Below are 25,273 nucleotides of genomic sequence, written 5' to 3'. Positions count from 1 at the left end.
TAATGACTTTTGTCAGGTTCCTTGGCGCATTAATGAAAGACAGAACTAATATGGTAGGAAGTCTGCTCAGGACTTGTACGTGCCCATTCGACAGACAGCCGTGGACAGTGGCAATCGTCCCTGCTCGAGTCTCAGGGAGAAGGGAGTTAGATTTGCAAAACCTTGCTGTAGTTCAAGTCCGTGCGGGAGGAATTCTGGGCATTGAGAATGTAATTAGTGAACACTATTAATCATGCTGGATCAAGGGGAGCCCTAAAACCACTGAATCTCCTGCCTCTTGTTTTTCAGTCTGCTTACGCAGCATTTTGGCCCATAGTATGAGCTCCATGTTTGCTGACTGACTTCACCCCTCAGTGTCTTTGCTAGGTCTGTGCGTACCCCATGTGCCCCCAACACTTTCACCATTGGTATAGTGGCTGAAGGGAACTAGCCACAGCCATCTGCAGTGTCCCCACACACCCCAGTTTCCAGAGTCTCCTAGGACATTTAAAGGACAGCAGACCTGATAGGAAAAAGGAAACCTTGACCTTCAACTTAACCTGGACAAAAAAAAAATCAATGAACTTTCACAATCTGGTAGTTTCTTCTATTTAGTGACTTTTTTGACAGGGGAAGAAAAAGGCTTTTAGATAAAATATTTTGGTTGGTAGAAAATAAATTGGAAAAAAATGCCATCATGTGTCTCATCCTCTGAAATGTAATCTAAGGTTCTACCCAAAGACAAGTGGTGCTGGGAGAATTTGGCCTCTGTCTCTGTCTTCTTTGAGTCTCTTTTGGCACAGGTTTTTCCAGTGAACCTGTCCACCTGGAAGCAGAATTCAGCTGTCAGAGCCTCGAGTTTCCCAGGTTCGCTTCAGGTTTTGCTGCTTAGAAGTAACTAATAAGACTCACGCAGCAAACCCTTTTGAGGATGCACATTGCAGCATCCTCAAACTCAACACAAGAGGGCTGTAGTGAAATGACCGGGCACTGTGTGGCCTGGAGTAAATGTGCCCGCTTTACAAGCGCACGTGCTGATGGTAGCTGGCCTCTGTTCTCTTATAGCAGGCAGGCACGGTCTTCCGTGGTTGGGCAGGGAGGGGTAAATGGATCATGCATGGAACCCAGCTCTGTGTCCAGTGTACACAGGAAACTCTTCTCTACACCCCCACTGTGTTTGCTTTGTATTCTGTCTGCTGTGTCCTGGTCCATGTAAGCTGTGTTCTTCCAAGTGGCTTTCATTGTCCTCCTTGAGCAGTCTCATTAAAACTTCTCTGAGCGCCACCTGCTTCTCCCTCCTTAATATTTTTTCAACATATTTTCATGCATTCTTTGAAAATTTCATGCGTGTATACAAAACCTCTCTTGATCGTATTCACCCCTCCCTGCCCCCCCTTCAACTCTTCCCATGATCAACCAGGATAATCTCCTTCCTAACTTCATGCCTTCTCTTTGTATTTGTTTGCTTAACCCATGGCGTCCAATTAGTGCTGCTCATATATTCACGGGTGTGGTGTCATCCATTGGGACATGGGGGACCTACCAGTGGCCATACTCCTAAAGAAAAGTGACCCCTCCCCAGAAGTCATCAACTACTAACAGTTCCTCCGCTATGGCTGTGGTTCCAGAATTCCTTTCCCCTCCATGTTGGAGTTTTTAACTGGCTTGATCTCATGAAGGTGATCACAGCTGCTGTGTGTTCATGTGTACAATGGCCACATCGTGTCTAGAGGGCAGCATCTCAGCTTCTTACCCATGCTCTGTTCTTACATCCTGTCTGCCTGTTCTTCCTCAGTGTTCCCTGAGTCCTGTAAACGTCTATGGCTGAGCACTCCCTCTCCTTTTCTTAGTACTGTGTCTCTGCATTAACTGCTACCCACTGCAATAAGAAGCTGTTCTTTGCAAGGTTGGGAGCAGCACGAATCGAAGGCTGTACACCTAACTTATTTAGAAGGTAATTTGACAACATGAACATTCAGGAAATCATTATCAGGAGGCCGCCCCTAGGATATATGACTTCCCTAGTCATGGATTTTTGACCACGTTTACAGTGCCAGGAATGAATTACCTCCTGTGGAGCTGGCCTCAATCCTGTCAAGAGAGCAACCGGTTACCCCATCAACAGTCTTGCCCCTATCCCACAGTGGGCTCATCTTCCCTGGTAGGTCAGTATTGGAGCATTCACCGATAAGACCTTTGATGACATTTTTCCCTCAGCAGCCTGCATAGCACCTTCTGAAATCATGAAAACATAGTGTTGGGTGTGCATTTGTAATTCCTGGATTGGGGGCATGGGGGGGACTGTGGCAGGAGGATTGCTGCAAGTTTGCCATCAGCCTGGGCTACATATTGCTTTCTAGTCTAGCCTGGACCACAGAATGCAACTCTCTCTGTAAAAGAGGTTTTTTAAAACACTGTTTATAGGATCCTTTAATATTTAAAATTAAGCAAGGTTGTTGTTTGTAACAATAAGCTCTAAGAATTCAAACACACACACAAAATTATGTACAATGCTGAAGATGAGGAAGACACCCTCATCTTATAAGTTGAATTGTTCATTTCTCTTTCTGCAAGGAGAGGGGAGTTTTTTGGACTCTTATTTCTTTGGCTTTTTTTCATCTCCCAAATGCTGTGTAGTGGATCTGAATTTCTTTTCCATAGCTCAAATTCCATTTTTAACCCAAGATAACATATGTAAAGCTTGCATTCACATGACAACTAAGACCATCCTCTTTGGATACTGAATCCTGGCTCTGTCACATTCTAGCTGTGACCTAAAAGTGGATGCCTTGAGATGGACTCCTTGTCAGAATTAGGGCTCACACTTCTGTGCTGGGTCCTTGGTTGGACAAGGTTTGACACAGGCCTTGATATAAAAGAAAAGCGAAAGTGAATAGTCTTGTATTACTTCTTCTGTAGTGAATATTGGTGTTAATAGAGATGTGAAGGTCTCCAAGTTGAGAAGTACTCTATTCCTTTATTTTGATCAGCACTGTGTGTGTGTGTGTGTGTGTGTGTGTGTGTGTGTGTGTGTGTGTGTGAATTAAGGCCTGAAGACACCCCTGAGTGTTGCTCCTCAGGAACTGTCCACAGTTTCTTTTGAGACAGAATCTCTCACTGGCCTCTAATTTACCAAGTAGGCTAGGCTCGCTGGCTATAAAGCTGAGGGTTCCACCTGCCTCCAGTGTGCCTACAAGCATGTGCCAACATTCCCGCCTGTATAAAATGGTTCTGGGTTGGGGGAGTCAAACACAGGTCCTCATGCTTGCCTGGCAAGTGATTTACCAACCAAGTTGTCCCCCCAGCCCAGCCCATCACATTTCTGCAAGACCATGAGAAGAGTGGGGAAGTCTGCTGTTCTTTGCTGCAAATGATGAAACACGATCCACCAAACCCAACAAACCCCCATGGGAAAGGGAACAAAGGGAGGGGGGGCAGAAATGGAAAGGAGAGGACAGGCAGGAGACACTTGCTTATATAGGGAACGGGAACGGTTTAGAACGAGTCTCAGCCATTGGGGCCGTTGAAACTGGAGTCATGGAGCTGCCGTTGGCCCAGCTCCGCATGGCCTCAGTTCCACGTGGTTTCTACATGTGCACCCTTATGCAGCCACCTAACACATGCACGATGCAGCCATGGCAGTTTCTGCATGCACAATTCTTATGCAGCCATCTAGCTCATGCAACCTTTGACAGCTGTCATTTAGGAGCAATCACCTGTCAAAGATGGATCCCGAGTGAGGGAAAGCAGCCCAGAGAAGAGTGATCCCGGGGCGGGGAGACAGCCTGAGGATTAGAGAGGCCCCACGTCCAGGAACGGTTTCCTAAGGAGAATGCCCAGGCCCAGGAGAGGCTGGCACAGAGTGACAGGCGGGTGCTGAGGAGAAATCATGGAGCAGGAGAAAAAGAGGAGTTGGGTCTAAGAACAGGGTCAGGTTGCCCAGGACCCAGGGAGAGGGAGAAGCCAGGGTATCAACAAAGTCTGTCTAGGAATGGGAGGTAACAGCAGAGTCGCTATGTAGCCTGCACCTGTCCACAGCTCTCCAACTCTGCCTTTGACTGACAGCCCCATAGTCTCATTTATTACCTCTCCCTTTACCAGCAAAGGTACAGCCCATCAGTTGGTGTCAAGTGGATTGTTGGTTCAGCAGCCTCAAGACAAATTATTCCTGTTGGATTTGATGACTAGAACCAAATGAAAAATATCTGTATAAAAAAAGATACTTTTGAGTGGTGAGTTGACACACGGGTCCTTGGGTGAGGTGTCCTGTGTTTGTACCCAGTGACAGTCTGAGTTCATACAAAGGAAAGCTAGGTAGAGCTGGTGCTGAGTAGAGACGGCAGTGAATCCTTGAGGACAGAGATGACGACCCAGGATCTGAAAACAGAAAGCCTCACTCTCTAAGTGAGGTCATACTCGAGTCTTAAGTTTGCATTCAAAGAGATGTATGAATATGGCAAAAGACCATAAGGACTGAAATAACCAACAGAAAGGCCTGTCTCTTTCTATTTTCATGCGTGTTATGTGGTGCACGTGTGTGTGCTTGTTTGCACGTATGTGGGTGTGCACAGATGTGGAAGCTCTAAGAAGATGTCATGGATCGCCCTCCATAACTCTTTTACCTTATTCACTGGGGCAAGGTCTCCCAATCAAAACCAGAGCTCACAAAACCGGTTGTCTTTAGCGACTCTCGTGTCTCTGCCTTTCGAGGCTAGAATTACAGGTGGGCTGCCACGCCCACCCAGCATTTACATGGGCTCTGGGGATCCGAACTCTGATACTCCGGCTTACACAGCAAGTATTTTAACCACTGATCCATCTCTCTGGAAAGTCTTTAATAACAGTTGGCACTTAGTGGGTCCTTGGGATATGGGTTATCATGGTCGCTATTGATGACCTTATCAGGTTCTAGAATCTCCTAGGGGATAAATGTGAGAGAGTTTCTAGACTGAATTAACCGAGGAGGAAAGACCCACCTTGAATGTGGGCAGAGCCATCCCATGGGTTGGGCTGAATAAAAAGGAGAAGATGAGCTGAGACCAGCGTTCATCTCTCTCTGCTTCCTGACTGAGTATGACCAGCTGCCTTCAAGCTGCCCTGCTGTGACCCTGAGTACAGGCAGGAAACAGTGGGTCTGTGGATCTGGTCAGAAATGAACAAGTGTGTTGTTTCTTCTTTCACAGGGTAATTCTTTTTTTTTTATTAATATTTTTATTTTCCATTTTAAATTTAGATAAGAAACAAGGTTGCTTCACAAGTCAGTACGAGGTCCCTCTCCCTTTCCCTCCCCTCCTCCCGTGCCCTCCCCCCCCCCCCCCCCGTTATCCCCTCATTCCCCCAGGGAGGGTGAGGCCCTCCATGGGGGTGTCCATAGTCTGTCATTTCATATAGGGCAGGGCCTAGACCCTTCCCCAAGAGTTCAGGGTGAGAGTGCACCTCACATTGTTCTATGGGAGTCCAGAGACCGTGTGTATACTTGGGATGGGTACTGATCTGCTGTCCAAGGCTCAATAGATTACCTAGGCCTCCTCACTGACACCCAGATTCAGGGGGTCTTGATCAGTCACAGGGTAATTCTTCAGCAGGCTTGTACCTGTCAGGACTGGAGGATAGGGAGCAGGACAAGCAAGAAAATCCCACGAGACACTGACTTGTGAAGCCATGGCAAGCGTTTTAATGACAACTGCCACCACAGGTGTAAATAAATAGCTTTTAAAATCTATTGTAAGTGCTACAAATATATGTGTCGAAGGTTCAGCTGAAGTCATCAGGCTTCCAGGACCTTTTCTTATTAACTACTGATTTTAGTGATAGAAAAAAGTTAAAACAGTGGCCATCCCCTGGTATGTCTATGAGTACTGCTCTGCTGAGAGTCACAGTACCGGATGGCCTCGCCCCCAGCTAGTGGACAGAGAGCACCAGGCTATGGACACCCTAGGAGTCCATCTGCTCCCTCCTGCTTTTCATGCAAACACTCTGCTTTGAGTGGATATGATACTGTGCTGTGTTGTTACACAGCTGTGCAAAGCCACAGTTTGACAATCTAACAGATTTTTATCATTTTGAGTTTATGTTGGTTCACCCTGCCCAATAAAATCAGATAACTAAACTCTGCCCCCAAATATCTTTTCTGTTTGTTCAGTGCAGTGTTGGCTGTCTCTTGTGGTTGACCTGGCCTATCTGCCTGACTTTGAACACCCTGAACTTATGGATTGGACTAACATCTTTCTACATAGAGGCATCCCTATGTCCACACTGATGGATACACGGAGTCTCTGACTTCACAGGGAGTGACTACTGGGTGTCACAGGCTTCACTCTGTTCTCCTGGCCATATCCTATCCAGACAACTGTAAACATTATTCCACCCACTGGCCTGACCCAACTGATAATGATTGCGGGGATCACTCTCCTCATGGAAGGAACTGGGCACTTCCTATATTGTTAAAAAACAAAAACAAGCAAACAAACAAGCCAGAAAATGGTAACAAAGCAGGGGAGATATAAAAACAGGTTAATGCCACAACAAAAAGATCAGACTCATTGATGGTCTTCCTAAAAAGAGAAAAAACCCTATCTAATGACTAGAAATATAATTTATATTTCATTTAGGAAAATATACCACTTGGTTCTCAGAAATAAGCATGAAATTAAATCAAATGGAAGCCTAGGACACAAAAGGGAGACATGGAAGCAAGAAGAGATAAGGAATAAAATTTAAAATTCTCTTTCTTCCTAAGAGGCAACCAGAGTTCAGATGGACTTCCTCTTGGGCAGCAGTGTTGATGGGCACGGGCTGTCCCCAGAAACATGAAGATTGAATTAAAATGGAGGCGGCCTCTTAGCAAGCCCAATTTTACATCTTGTTCCTTTATTAGAAATATAAACCAACAGTCATTTGTGTCTTTTTTATTTGTCTTTTTGTATTTTTTAACAAATATTTTTGGTAGCTTGTCTGCAGTGTATTTTGATTCATAAAATAACACTCTCACCTCTGAGCAGTTCTATCATGGATCCACTCTGCCTCCCTGTGGAGTCAGACTCAAACATCTGGAAACCTATCTGTCCTCAATTGCTTAAAAACAAAACAAAAACAAAAACCTTTAATATAAAAACTTCCCTTCCCAGCTTCTAAACTGCTAGCTGGTATTTTGTGGGTCCGTCTTCCTCACTCAGTCCACTGGGACCTCCCTCCATCCAGCTCCTCTGCCGAAGGAGGGAAGAAAGGAGGACATTGTCCAAGTTGGAGAGGTGACCAGAGCACTACACATTGTGCTGGAATTTCTCCAGGTAGGTTCTGAGTTCCTTGGACGTGCCCACATCTAGGTCTTGGCAAACCCATTTGATGTCATCGTCACTACTGAGGATGGGGTTCGCTGTGGGGCAGCTGTCCTCAGGGGGGACGGTGAAGGTGGCAAACTTCACTTTCTTCATCTTGGAGGTGGGTGAATTTGCAGGTTCCTGCCTTAGCTCCCTGCCCTGCCGCCCCCCAGAGCCTGGTGGCCTCTGGACCTGGCTCTGCATGTGCTTTTGGGAGCCACCATTGAGAAGCAGGTGGTTGCTCTCTTCACAGACTCCTAGACCTCGGTCTATGATGGTCGTGTGCTCATCCTGGGGTGGCGACACATCCCCGATGTTCTCCAGGAGCTCCGCCTCATTGCCCAGCCACACCCAGTCATGAGAGTGGGTCATGGATGCCTGGCCTTCCAGAGGCACCTGTTTGTGCCTATACTTGAAGGCAAAGGTGGCACAGTTAATGAGAAAAACAAGGATGGCCAGGCAGAAGACCCCCAGAAGGGCGTACATCCCAATCTCCAGGTCACTCAGGCCATGGGCAGTCTGCATCAGACCATTCTCCTCCAGTGTGCTCCCGGCCTTGGGGAGGTCCACATGGGCTGGGAAGTTGGTGAAGTCTATGGGGATGCTGTGTAGCCTGGCCCCATTCAGCCTGCCACTCTTCCCCACTTTGTTATCCAGCAGGGACTTGGCAGTGGTGGTGGCACTAAGCAGGGCCCCTTCCTCACGATCTCCGGGAGAGTTGCCATGGTAGCGTTCATCCTGGCCTGGGCGTTCCAGGTCCTGAGTCTTCTGCCGGCGATCACTGGCATGGTTCTTTATTTCTTCCTCATCCTTATCTCCTGCCTGGCTGGAGTCAGTATCATCCCATCCAAACTTGACCCCCATGTGTCCGATGCCCACAGCCAGCACGCTCTTGCGTTTGGATTTCTGACAGGCCTCAGCAATGGACATATCCACTCGGAGCAGTGGGCCCTGGCCTTCTCCTTCAGCCACCACAATGGGCCACCAAGGTGAGAGGGGCTGTGGGATGGACAGGACAGCTTCGTCCAAAGATGTGGCAGTCAAGGAGAAGTCCTTGGTGTCATAGATGTCCAGGGGTGTCACTGAGCCGTCACTGAACTGGAGCCATGTGTTGACTATAGCTTCCTGCAGGGATAGAGAGCATGAGAACCACTTGGGGGGGTGCTTTATCTCCAGGGACCTATCCTAGAACACCAGCAAAGTAATAGAAAGGATGACATCGAGTCCTGATCGGGTGCCAATGTACTGGGGAAGCAAATATGCTTTCTGCCAGAGAGATATCCTAACACAGCCCAGCATAAGTCATGCAGAAAACACACAGCCCCAGACCAGCTTTTTGTTATCTGCCAACCCCTTAATTTCTGGACTCCATTAGCTTCACAGGGCAAAGGGTGTTTTTAGAGGTGGGAAAATGAGGCAGGGAATTCTGTCAGAGCCAAAGACCTGAAACTGGAAACTACGGGCTGGGAATATGGGCCAGTTGATAACATGCTTGCCTAGAATGCATGAAGTCTCGGGTTTGACTCCAAGCACTGCTTAGACTAGGTGGGGCAGAGCATGCCTTTCATTTTAGCACCTGAGGAGGAGTTGGAAGCAGGAATATCATCCTGGGTTACATGAGATATTGTCTCAAAACAGAGAAAGTCTCTCTTCTCTCCTGTAATGGCAAATCTTGATCGTCAACTTGACTACATCCAGAATCAACAGAAGCCTTTGATGCTGGACACAATGGGAGGGATTTTCTTAATCAGATTATCTGAAGCAGGAAGACCCATCTTAACCCTGGGCCACACCTCTAGTGGCATCTCAGAAAAAAGGGCATGGAGGAAGGAAGCTTTGCCTTCTGCCTGCTTGCTCGCACTCTTGCTGACAAGTTTGTCTTTCCTGTTGCTGCAGCTGTCATTAAATCCAACTTCAAGTTTCCAACATGGACTGAAGACCAGCAGTTCTCCAGGAATCATCCAGAACTCCTGAGCCAGATTCAGACTGCAGACACATCCAAGGTCATTCATTGAACAACTACCAGGTTCTCAATCTTTCCATCATAAGATGACCATTATTGGCCTACCTGGACCACAGCCAGCAAGTCATTTCAATAAATTCCCCTTTGATGTAGATCTTCATTCTTTCTGTCCTATTCTCTAGAGAACCCTAATTCATCTACCCACCCTATTCTTCCTGGGGGTCTTAAAGGTGCCTTTTGTTTTATGTGGTGGGGAACAGGAAAGCAAGATTATCTTCCTTTTGTACAACCCTGATATGCCCAGGCACACTCTTTGCATGCCCATGCCACCTGTTGGGCTCATCTTGGCTGCACTGGGACACAACAACAAATCTTAGGCCAGTGTCATGGGCTGAATCATTAAGAAGACCTGTAATCATTCAGTCAAGGCCCAAACAGACATAACTACTCTCCCATTGTGGTGAACAGGGAAGGGAGTTTGAGAGCTCTTGGCCTGGAAGTGCCCTGGCTTCCCCATCATATGCTTGCTAAGTTCTCAGTAAGCACAGACATTGCTTATCAGACAACCCAGGGACGATACAGTGCAATGGTGCCCACAGATTCACCTAGATGGATGCTCCAGGACATTTCCTGCTGAAGCCCTCGCCTTCAGCACCATGGACAGAGCCTTAAGGTGTGGGTTCCCAGAACAAACCTGGAACTCTTGAGATTCTACTGGATAAAAGTTGGGAATCACAACGGCACATATGTAACTCAAGAGGATGCCTCCCTTGCAAAGCAGATGTCACTACAATGAGTTTAAGCAGTGTGTCCCACACCTGTCAGGTTAGCAAGAAGTTAACAGAGTCCTGTTGCTCTGGAGACCCAGGAATCAGCTACTGCCAAATCCGCATGGTTAGCCATACCCAGAACAGCTATGCTCAGCCTTTCCCTAAAGGCTCACTGCTGTGTTCTTCCCTCACCACCAGACCAGTCCTGATTGTAGGAGCCTTTCAGGTTGCTCACCTGGCCATGCCTTCTTAGATCTATTGCTGCAGCAAGAGGAGGCAGTGAGAGCCCCTTCACATATGGCGGGTTGAAAAATCTATTTCCTCTCTGTCACTGGTAGAAATAAGAAATCTGTATTCAGTCCTGGGCTGGTGTGGCACTGCCCCGTGTGCCAAAGGGAGTATTCCACAGGGAAGGCAAGCAAAGAAACAGACTGGAAACTGAACCCAAGTGAGCATCAAACCACACGGAGCGCCTTAGGAGCAGAGCAAGGTAAGGCAACAGCTGTAAGGCTCCCCTGATAAAAGCAAAACTCCATCTGTGGGTAGGGTGCCAGGTGTCACAAAAGATGCTTTAAAACACACACACACACACACACACACACACACACGAGGTCTGTGGGAAGACTCAGTGGTTCAAAGCACTGACTGTACAAGCCTGGCAATAAGTTCAATCTCAAAAACCCATGTCAAGGTAAAAGGAGAACAAATTCCTTAAATATGTCCTCTGACTTCCACACATTCACTGTGGTACGTGCATGCACTCACATAAACACACACACATACACCTACTACTATTACTACTATTACCATTACTACTACTACTACTACTAACTTAAAAACTAAGGTTATCAGGCTAATATTGGAGATGCAGGAACAACTGAAAAAGACTGGATTAAAATAAACCAAGAAAAAATTGCTAATGAAATAAAACGGCAAAGGAGAAATTAAAGCAGAAACTAGGAGAGCAGAAGTGAGCGGGGAAGGGCAGAGATATGTGAAGACCTACACAGAATGTCTAGAAATGGAAAAGTGAGCAGGGTGTGTTAGCAGAAGCCTTCAGTCTTGGGACTTGGGAAATGGAGGCAGGAGTGTTGGAGGCCAGTCTCAGCTGTGTAGCAAGTTGGAGGCCAGCTTCGGCTACACGAGACCCCATCTCAAAGAAAAGAATGGGGTTGGGGCAAGTGAGTAAATCACTTGGGATGCTGTATATGGCAGACGAGACATGTCTGAGGAGAGAGCCGGCTCACTAGCCAACAGAGCCAACACGTTTCCTCAGGACTAGGAAGAAACAAAAGACAAGACAGATGGAGATGTATAAAGGAGAGCAAGATTAGCCAGTGGCCCAGCTGCAAGGTTCAGGAGGAAATATGAATGAGGAAGGCAACAATCTAGAACATTCTAGGCGATGTCGACTGCAATCCAACATGAAGGCAAGTGGCAGGAATGAAAGGAAGACTTTGGGTGATGCTGTTTGGGCACCCGGATCTGGCTCTACCTAAAGGCATGAGTGCCTTTCCACAGGCTGCTCCATTCTGACTAGGTCAATTGCAGCTGGGTCTCTGCTGTTTGGAGCAGAAAGCCCAGAGCAGAGTTCTGTAGAGCAAGGGGGACTGCACTCACCACTGCTACTCCCACCCCCATCCAGTTTTAAAGCATGAGGGCCATTTTATTGACATTTGAGAGAAAAAAGGACAAGCAAGTTGTAAATCTTGGCAGCTTCTGGGAAGAGGGAGAGAGAAAAGGGGGAGAAAGAAACTCTTATCTTTTGGGTTAGCATCAGCAATGGAAGCCTGCAAGCAGCTATAAGTAGGGTGTGGGCTTTCAGAAGAAACACAAACAAAAACGAGAAAGCTCAGAGTGTCATGCTTAGGATTTTGTCCAAAGATGAGGAAAACGAGGGTAAAGGGGAAATAGTTATGCTTCTGAGTCAAAGTCTGCACTAACTCTAAATCTCACAGTGGTGTGGAACAATTACCCTGCCACTCAGCAGCTGTGAGCTCAGCTTTCCACAGTCAACTCTGTATTCATCTTATTCATCTTTGCTCAAAGGCATCCTCTAGCCTTAGAACCTGAGTTCTTGCACGAAGCCAGAAACGCCAAGGAATTAACACCCACCAGGGGCAGTCCTGGATGAACAATGGATAGGTAGTGTCGCACTGAGCCCGGCTCCCTCCTCCTCTGAGTGCGGTACAGCCCTGACCTTTTCTAGCCTGGCATGGTCTCTCCAGCAGCCTTGATGGGCGGGCGAGCTTGTCTTGATCGGTGATTGAGTGGGTGACATAGCTGTAGAACCTGCCTTCCCTTCCTTGCACACCGTGTGCTTTGCCTGCTGAGGAGCCTTCATTGTCCATGTAAACAGGAAGTCCTTGCTTCAGCCTCAGTTTGTGGGGAAACGGAAATGGACAGAATGTGGCCCCGTGCCAAGTTTCTATACTTGGAGCTCCATCTGTGTCACCCAATAAGCCCCAGCCGTATACTTAACACCACCCACCAGAATCCAGATAACTCACTCATTTTTGTTTACTTCCACCCAAGCTTAAAAATAAGCAAGGCTAATATTCTTCTGGATTTTCAGGAAGGAGGCTACTAATGACACACATAGAAGCCTCTGCCTTTACTGTTTTAGGGCTGAGATTAAAATGCTGTTCATTGCAGCTGGCTCTTCATCTTAAATTAATTTTCCTCCCCACACCTGGGTGGAGAAGTAAGTTGATATAAACCAAGTCCTGCTGGAAGGACAGACAGTTGGACTGAAACTTGAGACTGGTCAGAGCCGTTTCCATCAGCTCTGCCTTGTGATTGAGATGCTGATCCTTCTAGAGTCTCATTACAGCAAAGCTAGGAACTTCATTGGGGAACCCAACACACATCTCCCAAGACGACAAAGGCCAAGTGACTTCAAATAACATATGGTCACCAGTGATTTAGACCCAGCTTCTTTAGAGAGTCAGGCCTGCAAATTGAAGATGCTCTATCTCCGAGTCTCCTGCATCTGGGCTGGGCATCCAATTACTGCTGGTTGATGAAGATAGATGGGTCCTGTTGGATGTGGATGGTGGCTTTATCCTACATCCCAGAGGCTACAATGCCTGTCCATTCTAATTCATGGCCTGTTCTTAGCAAAGAGCTCCCGGGTTGTGACTTTTTCCCATGTTCCTCTGACCCTCATCTTTTCTATTTTCTTGCATGTATGAAGGTCAGAGGTTGATAGTATCTTCCTCAATCATTCTCCACCTTAGATTTTGATACAGGGTCTCGCTAACCCTGAAGCTTGCTGATTTAGCTAGGTTTACCAACCAACAAGCCCGGGATCCTACTGTCTCCATCTCCCCACAAGGGTGACAAGTGTATATCCCTGTACCTGGCTTTTTATTTGGGTTCTAGGAGTCTGAACTCAGGTGCTCATGCTTGCAGGGAAGTGTTCTGCTGAGCAAGCCACCTTGCCATCTTTTACTCTCTCCCTTACAAACCAGAGCATATCACATCAATTCCTGCCTTCAGGGAGAAGGGCAGAGGAGCCACCAGTGTGGACAGAATGTGGCTGGAATACATTCCTAGCCTCTCTAGTTGACGTTTGGGACTAAAGTGAGGCAGCAAATGTCTACTGTGATGGGAAGGATGGCCTTTTGGTTTATTTTTTGAGACAAAGTTTCTCTGTGTAGACCTGGCTGTCCTGGAACTCACAGAGACCCGCCTGCCTCTGCCTCCAAAGTGTTAGAATTAAAAGCGTGTGCCACCACCCCTTGGCTCAGGATGGCTTTCCAAAGACAGCTTGGTGGGGTTTCCAGAAGCTGGGCATGGGTGAGGGATGCCCTTCCCATCTGTGTCCACCGGTGCAGTTGCCCATGGGACAGGGATGACTTCCTGGCCTACCTAGCCAGGGGATGGTGGATTTACGGCCTCCTTTAGGGTCACTGACACATGCTGCCGGTGGTAGAAGAGGGTGTCATAGCAGACTATGTTGTGGGTGAGGGAGGTAGAGAAATAGTGGAAGAAGAAACTGACGGCCACAAGGACCCGAGAGAGGTACCCTCAAAATCACAATAACTGACCAAGAGATGGGAGCTTCAGTCATCCACAGCAAGGATCTTGCTCCCAACCACAACACCCCTGAAAGTAGATCCTTTCCCGAATAAGAAGTCAGCACTGTGGTACCTTGAAGGCAGGGCCCAGATGAACTCCCACAGAGCTGAGACAATGTTGAAGTAAGTTGTTAAGCAATCATGATTGTTACACAGCAGTAGCTAGCTGATACACCTATGTATGTTGAGCACTGTCCCAGGACCCTTCTTGGAGCCCACAGCAGGGATGATGTGGTTGTGTAGATTTCATATAGCCTGTGTTACCTGTTTGCACCACTTACACAGCCATATAGACAAGGGAATAGGCAGCCTGTGTCTGCCAGTAATGAAATTCTGCTAAACATCGGGGCTTTTCTGGATTTTCCCTAGAAGTACCAAACCTCCCTGGCTTTGCTCTGCCTGCACCCCTGATGGTCACTGTGCTCTGTTTCAGTATTATGTCTACTCCCACTGACACTGTTTTGTTCCTCTTATGCTATGTGAAGGCCACTGCTTCCTTCTCAGAGCCTGTTGCCTATCCCCTCCATGGCAGGCCAAGATCCTAGCATATCCTGTCCACACTGGTGTTTCATTGGAACTTCATTGCAGCTCCCACTGCTGGCTGTGTTACCTGTGGGAGCCAGCTTTTGAAGCCAAGTTCCTGAGCCAATGTCTGCCCTGGTGGTATCCTGAGGTCCCCACTGCTTCTGCTCTTAGCAGTGATGGGTAGTTACTGTCACTCATGGGGGGAATGGTAATAGAGACATTCTTTGTAGCACATGATAGTTGATATTAGTTTAATTTTTAAACATGAGCTGAAGTTGTTCCCTCTAAGGACTGAGGTCCTGTGGCTATCCAGGGTGGGCCCCCCCAGAGCTCTGCCTCCCGAATCATCTTCAGTGCAGAAGCGTGTGGGACTCCAGGTTCCCCGCTCCCTTTCTACCAGCTCCCAGCCTCCACTTACTTGTGATGGTAATTGCCATGAGCCTACCATGCTCTGCAAAGCATTGCCCCTATGGCAAGTTATCCTGCAGCCCCTTTCCATAAGGTCAAAAGCAAACACAGAAATGGAGCACACATTAATAGCAATATCAGCGGTGTAAGCAAATGCATAATGGACGTGGCAGAAGAGGCAGAGATCAACAGGGCTGTAAGGATGGCATTAGTGAGTGGAGGGGGCTTGAAACTATGGCTGGAAAGGAGTTAAGGCAGTGTTCAGGGGTGAGCGAGCCCAGGGGAATACAACTTAGGCCAGCAGAACTGCAAGGGTAGAATCCCAGAAGGTCTTTGCAGGAGGGGCACGTGCAGCACACAGGAGCTCCAGAGAGCTTGGGGCAGTGAACCAGGGACAGAGAGCAGGCAGGACTGCACCTGCTGGGGTGTATGGGCCCTGGAAGGAATGTGGATCGTTAGGGTTGACCCGGTCTGCCCAGTGCTTCCTCAGCCCAGGAGAGGGCGGTGGGTGAGGGGTAGGAATGGGGTATGGGAGTGGGCTGAGGGGTGGGAGTGGAGGATATGTGGGAGTAGGGTGAGGAGTAGGAGTGGGGTAAGGGGTAGGGATGGGGGTATGGGAGTGGGCTAAGGGGTAGGAGTGGAGAGTATGGGAGTGGGGTAGGGATGGGGGATGCTGTGGGAGTGGGGTGAGGGGTGGGAGTGGGGGGCGTGGGAGGGGGTGGGAGTGGGGAGAAGAGTAGGAGTGGGGGGTGTAGGAGTGGGGTGAGGAGTGTGAGGATGCTGTCAGCCATCTTCTTTCCAGGAGCCGCTGCGGGCCAGACACACCTCTGCCTTGTCCCAGAGGCTTAAGTGTGAGCTGAGCACATGTGTTCCCTGTAACTGTGAACCTGGACACGTCTCCTTCCCCTCTCTGTTGAACCAGCCCCACGGCCTCCCTGCCCTGCCTCAACCCCTACCTGTTTTGGGGCACGCAGCAGCTCCTCGGCTGTGACCACAGCTGTGGTGGCTTTGTTGTTCTCTGAGATGGGGTGCAAGGTGACAGACAGCCCAGCCACCACCTGGACAGCCAAGTCTGTCACAGACACTTTGTCATCCAGCACGGTTACTGTCTTCTCTGCCAAGATGGAGTCGGACAGTGGGGACAACACCTGTGGAAACAGTGGGGGTACAGAAGAGCCTTCACACCCATTTCCAGGCGTAGGGACCCCTCCCGGATTTCCTACTCTACCCGAGACAGGCTAGACATGCTGAACACAGAACACAAGGAGGCGCGGGCTTCCCGTCACTGTTAGTGGCCCCACACTGAGCTTCTGTGAGCAGCCAGTGTAGCCCTTCCCAGAAACCTCTGCTGGTAAATGCAAATAAACACAAAACCCCATTCCGTTTTAAGAAGGAGTGGCCCCTTCCATTTAGGTAGTGGACCACTCGTACGGCGCACAACCTAGTTAAGTGTGCTCTGTAAGCCTGCTGGCTGGATGCACAAAGAGCTGCCCACAGACTGACTCGGCACAGCATGAGTCCAATTCTAAGGCATCTGTGGATCAACTGGGGATAACGGAACTGTATCAGTGCCCCCTCCTTTCTTCCACCGCCACACTGGATCTCTGTGGAAAACCGCCCTGTCTCATCATGCAAGTCCGGAAGGGCTGGGCTGTAGATGGGCAAGTGAAATGATGGAGCATTTACTATGGTATTAGCGTCCTCCATGACATTCTAGAAGGATAGTGAAAGTCAGGTGGTAAGGGGTATAGGAAAGCTACCCCTGTCCATCATCTGTCTTGGAACCAAACATCCTACACATTCCTTTGATTGATATAGAGTTTATTGAATGCACAAGATAACAGTGTCTAGAAAAAAGTGGGTAAAACCCAGGCTTCCCCTTAGATTTGCAGCAGCAGGGCAAAGGCAAGTCTCATGCAAGGGTATAGAAGCCAGTGTGGAGAACTATGTGGGAGGGGAGACTGGTGGGAATATGGGTGCAGCCCTTGAGGTGGGCTCCCATGGGTGAAGGAAGGCTGGAAATGGAAGGCTGGTCCAAGTCCAACTCCTGTTCCCATGTCACCCTCTGGAGTCATCATGGAGACAATGGACTGATCACAGTGACCTGCCTTATTCCCAGGGAGCCCCTAGTCCCAGGAAGAATGGTACAGGACACGAAGCTCCTGAGCCCCTGCTTCCTACCTGGATGGTGGTCATCCCAACTTCCCGCCCAACCAGGACCCTGCTGTCCTGCAGGGTGGCTATGTGCGGGGACTCGAGCTTCATGAAGTCAGCCACCAGGTGGGTGATGTCAAACTGCCAGTCTGGGCTGAGGAGGTGACTCAGCTGGCCCCAGGGCCCAGCACCCTCCGACACAAACTGGGCAAGGACGCGCACCGTGGCATGCTGGAACTGCAGGGCACAACCCCGGCCTCTCTGCTCTTCCTCTTCCTCCTCTTCGCTGTCCCGCGTGGGCCTGTGTGGGAGGAGAGATGCTCTCAAGACAGGTAGAGGAGACGCACAGAGCATCCCAAGATGGCAGGTATATGCCTCAACCTCAGAAGACAATGCTCAGGATGGGAGTCTCAGCCCATGCTGGGAGCCTGGGATCCGTTTCTGGGCAGTGCAGAGGCTTGAGTGCACCGCCAGGCAAATGGAGGACAGCTGGCATTTCATAAGCTCACATGGCCCCATAAGCAGCCACTAGCCAATTTGCTTTTATTTTTCAAGTGTGTGTGTGTGCGCGCTCGCGCGCGTGCATGTGCATGGGCACGTATATGGGTGTGGAGCCAAATGACAGCCTCAAATGTCATCCTCAGACACGTTTTCTGCTTCTTTTAAGGCAAGGTCCTTTATAGGTCCAGAACTCATTATGGATTAGGCGAGGCCTATTAAGCATCAAAGCCCCATCTGCCTCCCTACCCCCACTCAATTACAAGCTTGTGCCTCCATGTCTAGCATTTTATTTTTGTTTTTTGTTTGAGACAGAGTTTCTTTGTGTAACAGTCCTGGCTGTCCTGGAACTCACTTTGCAGCCAGGCTGGCCTTGAACTCACTGAGATCCACCTGGCTCTGCCTCCCAAGTGCTGGGATTAAAGGCATGCGCCACCACCATCCAGTCCCAGCATTTTTTTTTAAATGTAGGTTCTATGGATGGATCTCGGGTTCTCCTGTTTTCATAGCACTTTCCTGAATAATCTCCCTTGGACATCAGTTACTTTTCTTGAAGTGTGCTAACTTGTCCTTCAAAATGAAGGGATCCAGGGGGGCTGTCTGGGAACCAAACCACCTGATAGTCTGTGATGGAAAAGTACAAGTGGGAAACTGGGCTTCAGCAGCAACCTTCCCTCAGCTGAGATGTGCTCATTCAAGGAAAATTGTGACCAAAGTCCTGTCTGTGACAACCCAGGGTCACACAGGAGGACATCATCACACTCTCACATGAAATGCTGTCATCATGGAGAATGAAGATCAAGTCTCCATTTAACTTGGAAAAACTGAAGCCATCCCTACCTGCTGGGGGTTGAGGGACTGGAAGAGACAGCAGTTTACTGTTGTAAAGGAGCCATTTCTACGCAAGGGATAAGGCTTCCATGTATATGAGTACAACTTGGGTTCAAGACCTGCCCCTCAGCCATGTGTGGGCATAGCCAGAGGATGTGGGCTGTGACCTCCAAAGAGTATGCTGTCAAGGCCATAGAAACACCAGCTTCTACTGCATCCTGGGTCCTGCCTGGGTCCCTTCAATGGGATCTGTGAATCAAGTCGGTGCTGTTGGGGTTGGTGGCATCTTCCCACCGCTGGCTCACCTCTTGCTGGCCACGATAGGAACCCGCCAGCCCTTAACCTGGCTGAGTTCTGTGTCAGAGACCTCGATCTGCAGGGGAAGCCGTGGCACCCACACGGTGACATGGAGGGGTGCGCTCAGGTGCTGGTATGTGAAATTCACTACAGAGTCCACCTTGCCCTTGATCTCTTTGCCATTGACAAAGACATAGTCACAGTGATCTGACACCTGTGAAGATAGAGAGAGAGGATGGAGGTCATATGGCTGTGCTGACAATCCACATTCAGTTTATTAGCATGTGCGCGCGCGCACACACACACACGCCTGTAAGTACACACAGCATGTGAGCACATGCACACGAAAGCCAAAAGTCAATATCGGGTATCTCCTGGTCAGCAAGCCTCTGGGTCCTCTTGTGTCTACTTCTTCATTGCTGGGATTACAGGCATGTACCACCATGCCCAGTTTTTATATGGGGTTGGGGAATCTAAACTTGGGTCCTCGTTCTTTCTTGGTGAGTACTTTATAGAGTGAGCCATCTACTCTGCCTCCGGTTTGTTCTACTTTATTGCAAAGCACACTTGCTTCCAGTGCAGAGCCCGAGATAAGGATTCAGTGGCATTGGTTTAATGGGAATCTGAACCTAAGGAACAAGAGTGAAGAAGCAGACCTGGGTATGCAGAGGAAGAGAGAAACCCTTGAAAGATGCTGCTATTGGGTGCCTCACCCAGAATTGCCCATCTCATGGATAAAAGACATGGTATTTTCCAGCTCCCAGCTCCCAGGCTGAGGGTGCCTTTGCTGGGAAAGAAAGCAGAGAACAAAGTGAGGTAAGGACTTTCAAGCTCCAAGTGAACTTGCATCTGCAGAAAACTGTAGCTGAGGCTGAAGCCTGTTTGTGCACAGGACCTGTGGTGGCCACCAGGAGAGTGATTCAGGCTGAAATCTGCTCAGAAGGTAAACAGCTCCAGTCCCCCATGGCCCAACCTCCAAGAATGCCAAGGGGTCTGGGATCTTTCCCGCCATGCTTTCTCACAGTCTCTGTACCCCCTCTCCTACTCACACAGCCCCATCGGTCATCTATGGTGCTCAGGCTTTTGTCTAGGGACATACTTCCACCCCAGTTTGCCTGGCCTGAGCATGTCAAGAGTCCCTGGGATGCTGCTCCACTCAGAACCTCTGGGATCTTTACATTTGTACTACCATTGTTCTCGTAAGAGTGGTGGGATTTCATGGATGACTTCCTGCCTCTGCCTGGGTCCTTACCTTTTCTCTTCCCCTTCCATCCCCCTGGGCCCCTGTCTCTCTCCTTCCTTTGCCTTCTCTTCCATTTCTGCTTTTAGAAGCCTTGTCCTTAAGAAGGGAATGGTCCAAAGAAGAAAAGAAACAGGAAGAGGAAACAAAGATGGCAACCTGGCCTCTGTGTTCCAAAGGCAATGATGCATTCATGCACGTTCTACAGACACACTCCATTTCATATCTATGATGAAGCCCAGTGAAGTGGAGAGGCAGCAGACTCACAGGCAGGGATGATGGGTGCCAAGGTCAGTGGCTACATGCATGTTACTGATGATGGATGTCTCCGGGAGCCATAAGATTAGACCAGCTGTCCCCTCCCCCAGTGCCCATGTAATAGTTAAATCCCCTGGTAATCAAACCAGGGTTCTGTGTCATTCTAATGACTGAAAATAGAAACCAAGTTATAGAGAGGCAACTTGACTCATCTTACATAGCTGAGTTTATGGGGTAGGATTTAAATTGGCTCCATGTATCTGTATCACCATTGAAACTGTTATATTCTTGATAGAAAAAGTACATTGTGCTCATTTCCCATTATTTGGCCCTTGTGGCTCCTGAGGTGGATGCTCAGTAGAGGTGGCAATGATTAGGGGGACAGTGGAACATATAAGAGGATGAATGAATGAATGGATGGATGGAAGGAAGGAAGGAAGGATGGATAGGCATGTGGGTAGGTTGACGTACAAATGGGAAGATGGATGGATAGATGGATGGATGGATGGATGGATGGATGGCTGCTTAGTTAGATAGGTGAATTGATAGATGAATGGGTATTTGACTAGGTAGATGGATGGGAGGATAGATGGGTAGATGGCTAGGTGAGCGGGTGGATGGGAGGATAGTTGGATGGGTGGGTAGATGCACAGGTGGACTTATGGGTAAACAGAGGAATATGTACGTATGTATGTATGTATGTAAGGACTAACAGCCTGATGGATGGACAAATGACTTGAAGGATGGAGGGAGAAATGTGTGTCGATGAATAGATGGAAGGGTGAGGATGTAGGGAAAGAAGAATGAAGATGAGATGATAAATGGACAGAAAGACAATGGAAGGATGAACAGATAGACAGGTAGACAGATACATAGGTGGATGGACGGAAGAACAAACATCCCCCCTTTATGGGTACACCTGCTTCAAGACAGCCAAGACAACTGAGGAGAGAGAGCGAGACCATGAAATGAGATGGAAGTGACTGTGGCACATACATAAGAAATTAATCTGAAAATTCCCAGCAAATTCTTAACCTTGCTAGGTCCACTGACTCCAATGAGGATCTACTTAGAGATTATTTGTACTGGCAAGATCCAGACATGTGCAGTTTGCCAACCATTTCCAAGTTAATGATGTCACTCATGTGGCACCACACCACGCTCTAACTGCCATTCGCATGTCTGTCTCCTACTAGACAGTGTCCTCTGGAAAGAACAGAGTCCCACCTGGGTATCTGGACCTGACCAAATAACACCCTGTGTGGAGCAATAGCTGTTGTGACCAGTCCCCCTGCTCTTTCTGCAGAAGGGCCATTTATGGCTACACTGGGTCCCACTTTCGTCTCTTCTGTTTGCAGGGCAGATGGTGAGGGCTGGGCAGAGAGAATTCTCTCCATCTGCCGGGGACTGGCATGGAGCAGTTGGGAGGGGCCACAGGAAGGGGTCTTTTCACTCACCGGTCAAGAGTGGTTTAAAACAGTTTCCACACTGTGTGAGGACGGGAAGCAATTTCAGCCATTGTCCCAGACTTAATCATTAGCATGGAAACACTGTCCCAGATCAGGGAACATATTAGCATAATAGCCAAGCATAGAGTCTATCACTAATCACATCTTTAATCAATGTTGTAATTTACAGACCATTGACTTTTCTCATTTATTACCTTTCTGCGCTCGGGTGGGTGGGAACCTTGCCTCTCCAGAATATATAAATGATTAGGAGGAACTTCAAAGATACAGAGGTGCTACACACGATAGAGCCATCGTCCCTACTGTTCCTGATGGTGTCACCTACGTCTGGGGAAGTCTCCAGATAAATTAATCATGTCCTAAGTGGCTGGCAGTGGGGATGAGGGTACCACACAAAATGAACAGGTTCTCTTATGAAAAGAAACTGATCCCTGCAGGAATGTTTCCAGTCCATTGGCTATGTTTCTCAGAATCTTTTCATCTCTGTCAGTGGGCTGCGCACGTGGATTGAATGCTTGGTGGGCAGTCATGACAGCATTAGGCGCTTGTCCATGAAGACCTGAATGGAAAGACTAGGTTGTGGAGTAGACAATTGTTTTATTTTGATGTCCCACAGGGGTTGGTATTTTATGACAATACTACCTGCCTCCTGGGGGAGACCCTGGGAGTCAGTTTCCATGGAGAAAGCATAGATCCCCACTGCCAACCATTGATGTCTAGGGAACTCTCATCTAGACACTAAGGACTTTAAGGGTTTATGAACACACAGCTTGTGGAATCCATCACAGCCTCTACTTTTGAGGACTGTGGTGGGACCATGCTCACATATCTCAGAGTCTTCTGTGATGCCAGCCTGGGACCACTCTGAGAATCAGCTCCTTCAAATGATACAGCTATGTATCTTCTATCCCTATGGTGTCTGTCATTGTTCTAAACACTAATTACAATGCTTTAAATGACATCTCCAATAACAGCCCATCTTCCAATATCCAACTGTTTTCTTCCATGTCTCTGCTGGAGTCAGGCTTGCAAACCTTAGCCCTGTTCAGCCTCCTTGTCAAAATAAGATTACATAATGCACATTTCAAATGCAGCAAATATAATAATCAGACTCCTGGCCTAGTTCCTTTCTATTTTGGTGACTGCCACTGTGTATGAGTGGAATTTAGGCATAGGGAAATCAAAGTTGCCTTCTGGAGATCCCCGAACTCATGAGCCAGCTCTGTACATATAGAATGTCAATGGCTCCCGTGCAACCAGATCTCATTTCCCACTTGCAATATGCCCTCCCGCCACTGCTGCAGAAACCTCACGGGAGCTTGGCACACCGACAGCATCCTATTTTGCCGATGAGAACCCTGAGGCCTGTTGAGGAGGGCAGCTTGCCCACAGCAGAGAGGACGAATTCCATTTATAGCCACAAGTTCAGAGCTCACCCAGACTGCTCCATCCCTGAACGTTAACAGACGCTAACGTGAGACTGTGGCTTTGACCCGGCTGGCCATCCTGCCACCTGGCTCTCTGGGTCATTTCCATTGTTGAGGTGGCAGGGAAAGGCAGGCATAGGGAGGAGCCGCTGATCGGCAAGTGTGGTGTGGACTTCAGCCAGGCCGGCAGCATGCCGGAACCCTTCCTAAGGCGTCTCTGGCTCTTGTCCATTTGGTCCGCCCCAGGCCAGTCTGCTTGAACAGGCTGTGCCTTTCTGAGCTCAGGCAAGGGACAGATGGTCAGGAAAATATAGCATGAGCTGAAGGAAGAAAGTGGGTGAGGATACAGGCAGGGCTGGAGGAGACCAGAGGGAGGAGATGATGCCTGCCAGACCTACAGTGTGCTGGGAGTGAGTTTTAAAGTATGTTTGGAATTCACTTCATCCCAGAACATGGCTATGGCTGATGGACATGGGGTCTTTGCAGATGCCATTAGTGAAGGAAGAGATCACTGTGGCTTAAATGTGACCTAGATCTTCAATTTGTACTCCAGGACAACCATTAATTTTTTTGAGTCCTAGACCCCTTCTAAACTCTGCAAAAGCCCTTAACTTGGACAAACTCACTGCCCTGTCACCACTTCCTCTGCTGCTTCTAAGTTCTCTTTTTCCCAGCTTCCGACCCCTTCTGGAAATCACGGTGGTCACGATTAGGGGGAACACTGAAGCTGGCAGAGACTGTGGAAGAGGCCAGGGCTGCCTGTCAACACTCTGAAAGGCTCAGTGACATCCCCTCATGCCAAAGGATGGGTGCACTCCAAATGTCAACTGTACTGACACTGAGAAACTGAGTTTGAATAAGGTACCTATGCGTTTAAGTCATGCCCTTAGCCAACCTATCTATCTCTACTGCCTCCGCACCTATCTCTTTTAACCTTGGAGGCTTGTCTATTTCACATGGGTCTTGGGAGCTCTATGGATGAGACATGGATACTGACACTCAGTATCCCTGCAGTCACTCAGAAGGTAAGCGACAGAGCAAAGGTGTGGCAGGGTCTCTCTCTCTCTGTCTAACTCTAGCCTCCACACTAAAGCATCACAAGGGGCACTTTCAGGACAGGAGTGACCCTAAAGAACACTGGTGTCTGCTCAACACTGGGCATCTGCCTTAACCTCAGCCCTGCTGACTAGCACTGTCAGACGTGTCTTATAGGATGCTTAAGAACATCCTCTGTATCCCTAGATTTCAGTGGTCCCAACCCTATGTATCACAACCCAACCATCTCAACTATTGTCTGGTATTCTCTGGGGGAACACTGACATCTGGGAGAGTCACAGATCCAGGGCCACTCAGCAGTAGTGATGCCTTTATCCCTGAAGCTTTGTTAGACCTCAGAGCAGCACCAGGAGGGAGGAGCAACATCCCCAAGGCACAGAGGGAACAAGATGGCTTAGTAGGGAAAGGTGCTTGCCACAGAAGCCTGGCTGACCGAGTTCAATTCCCTGGAACCCACATAAAGGTGGAGGGAAGAATTGATCCATTAAGTTGTTCACTGACCTCTAAACACATGTATTGACATGTAAAATAATAATTAAAAAACAATGGAGGCTCTGTAAAGTGCTGAGGAGGCTGCCGAAGTGGTTTAGTCACAGTTGGACCCACATGGTAGGAATTCCAGAGTTGGATGAACCCAACAGAGAAGCAGCGTCTTAGACTTTCAAGTGAGGACCCCAGGCCCAGCAAGGGTCATGGCTGAGTGTCACCACTGGTCACCTGCTGGCGCAGGGTACAGGACCTCCAGATTCTGGGAACTGCTTTGCACTCTGACCCCTTCCCTCCTCATGGAGCTAGATGGTTATTTTGCCTTTCTTTTTCAATTTGCTTTTTTTTTTTTTTTTTGGTTTTGACAGGGTTTCACTCTGTAGCCCAGGCTGGACTAGAACCCACAACGTAGCCCATGCTGGCCTTAGAGTTATGGCAATTCTAATTCATTTTCTTAGATGCTGGGATGATAGGCATGAATCACCTCTTGGCTTTTGAGGACAAAGAGCCT

General features: G+C 48.6%; 1 protein-coding gene across 2 annotated transcripts in view; it reads right to left on the bottom strand.

Annotated features, from left to right (window-relative positions):
* Positions 1-5,630: 5,630 nt before the first annotated feature.
* Positions 5,631-25,273, bottom strand: part of Tmem132c (transmembrane protein 132C) — a 288,371-nt gene continuing 268,728 nt past the window's right edge. The window contains exons 6-9 of one of the 2 annotated variants that reach the window (XM_005080598.4): positions 18,835-19,040; positions 17,228-17,501; positions 16,003-16,194; positions 5,631-8,423 (exon numbers count right to left, since the gene is read on the bottom strand). In XM_005080598.4, coding sequence (XP_005080655.1) covers positions 7,242-8,423; positions 16,003-16,194; positions 17,228-17,501; positions 18,835-19,040 — 1,854 coding nt within the window. In that variant the 3' untranslated portion in view covers positions 5,631-7,241. The remainder of the gene's footprint in view (positions 8,424-16,002; positions 16,195-17,227; positions 17,502-18,834; positions 19,041-25,273) is intronic. The other variant, XM_013120888.3, reaches the window with a different exon arrangement.

This window comes from Mesocricetus auratus, unplaced genomic scaffold (assembly GCF_017639785.1).
Source record: "Mesocricetus auratus isolate SY011 unplaced genomic scaffold, BCM_Maur_2.0 Super-Scaffold_100025, whole genome shotgun sequence".
In the NCBI taxonomy this organism is placed as follows: domain Eukaryota; kingdom Metazoa; phylum Chordata; class Mammalia; order Rodentia; family Cricetidae; genus Mesocricetus; species Mesocricetus auratus.
Note: the sequence above shows the minus strand (reverse complement) of the source record. Positions and strands in the feature narration are given on the sequence as shown.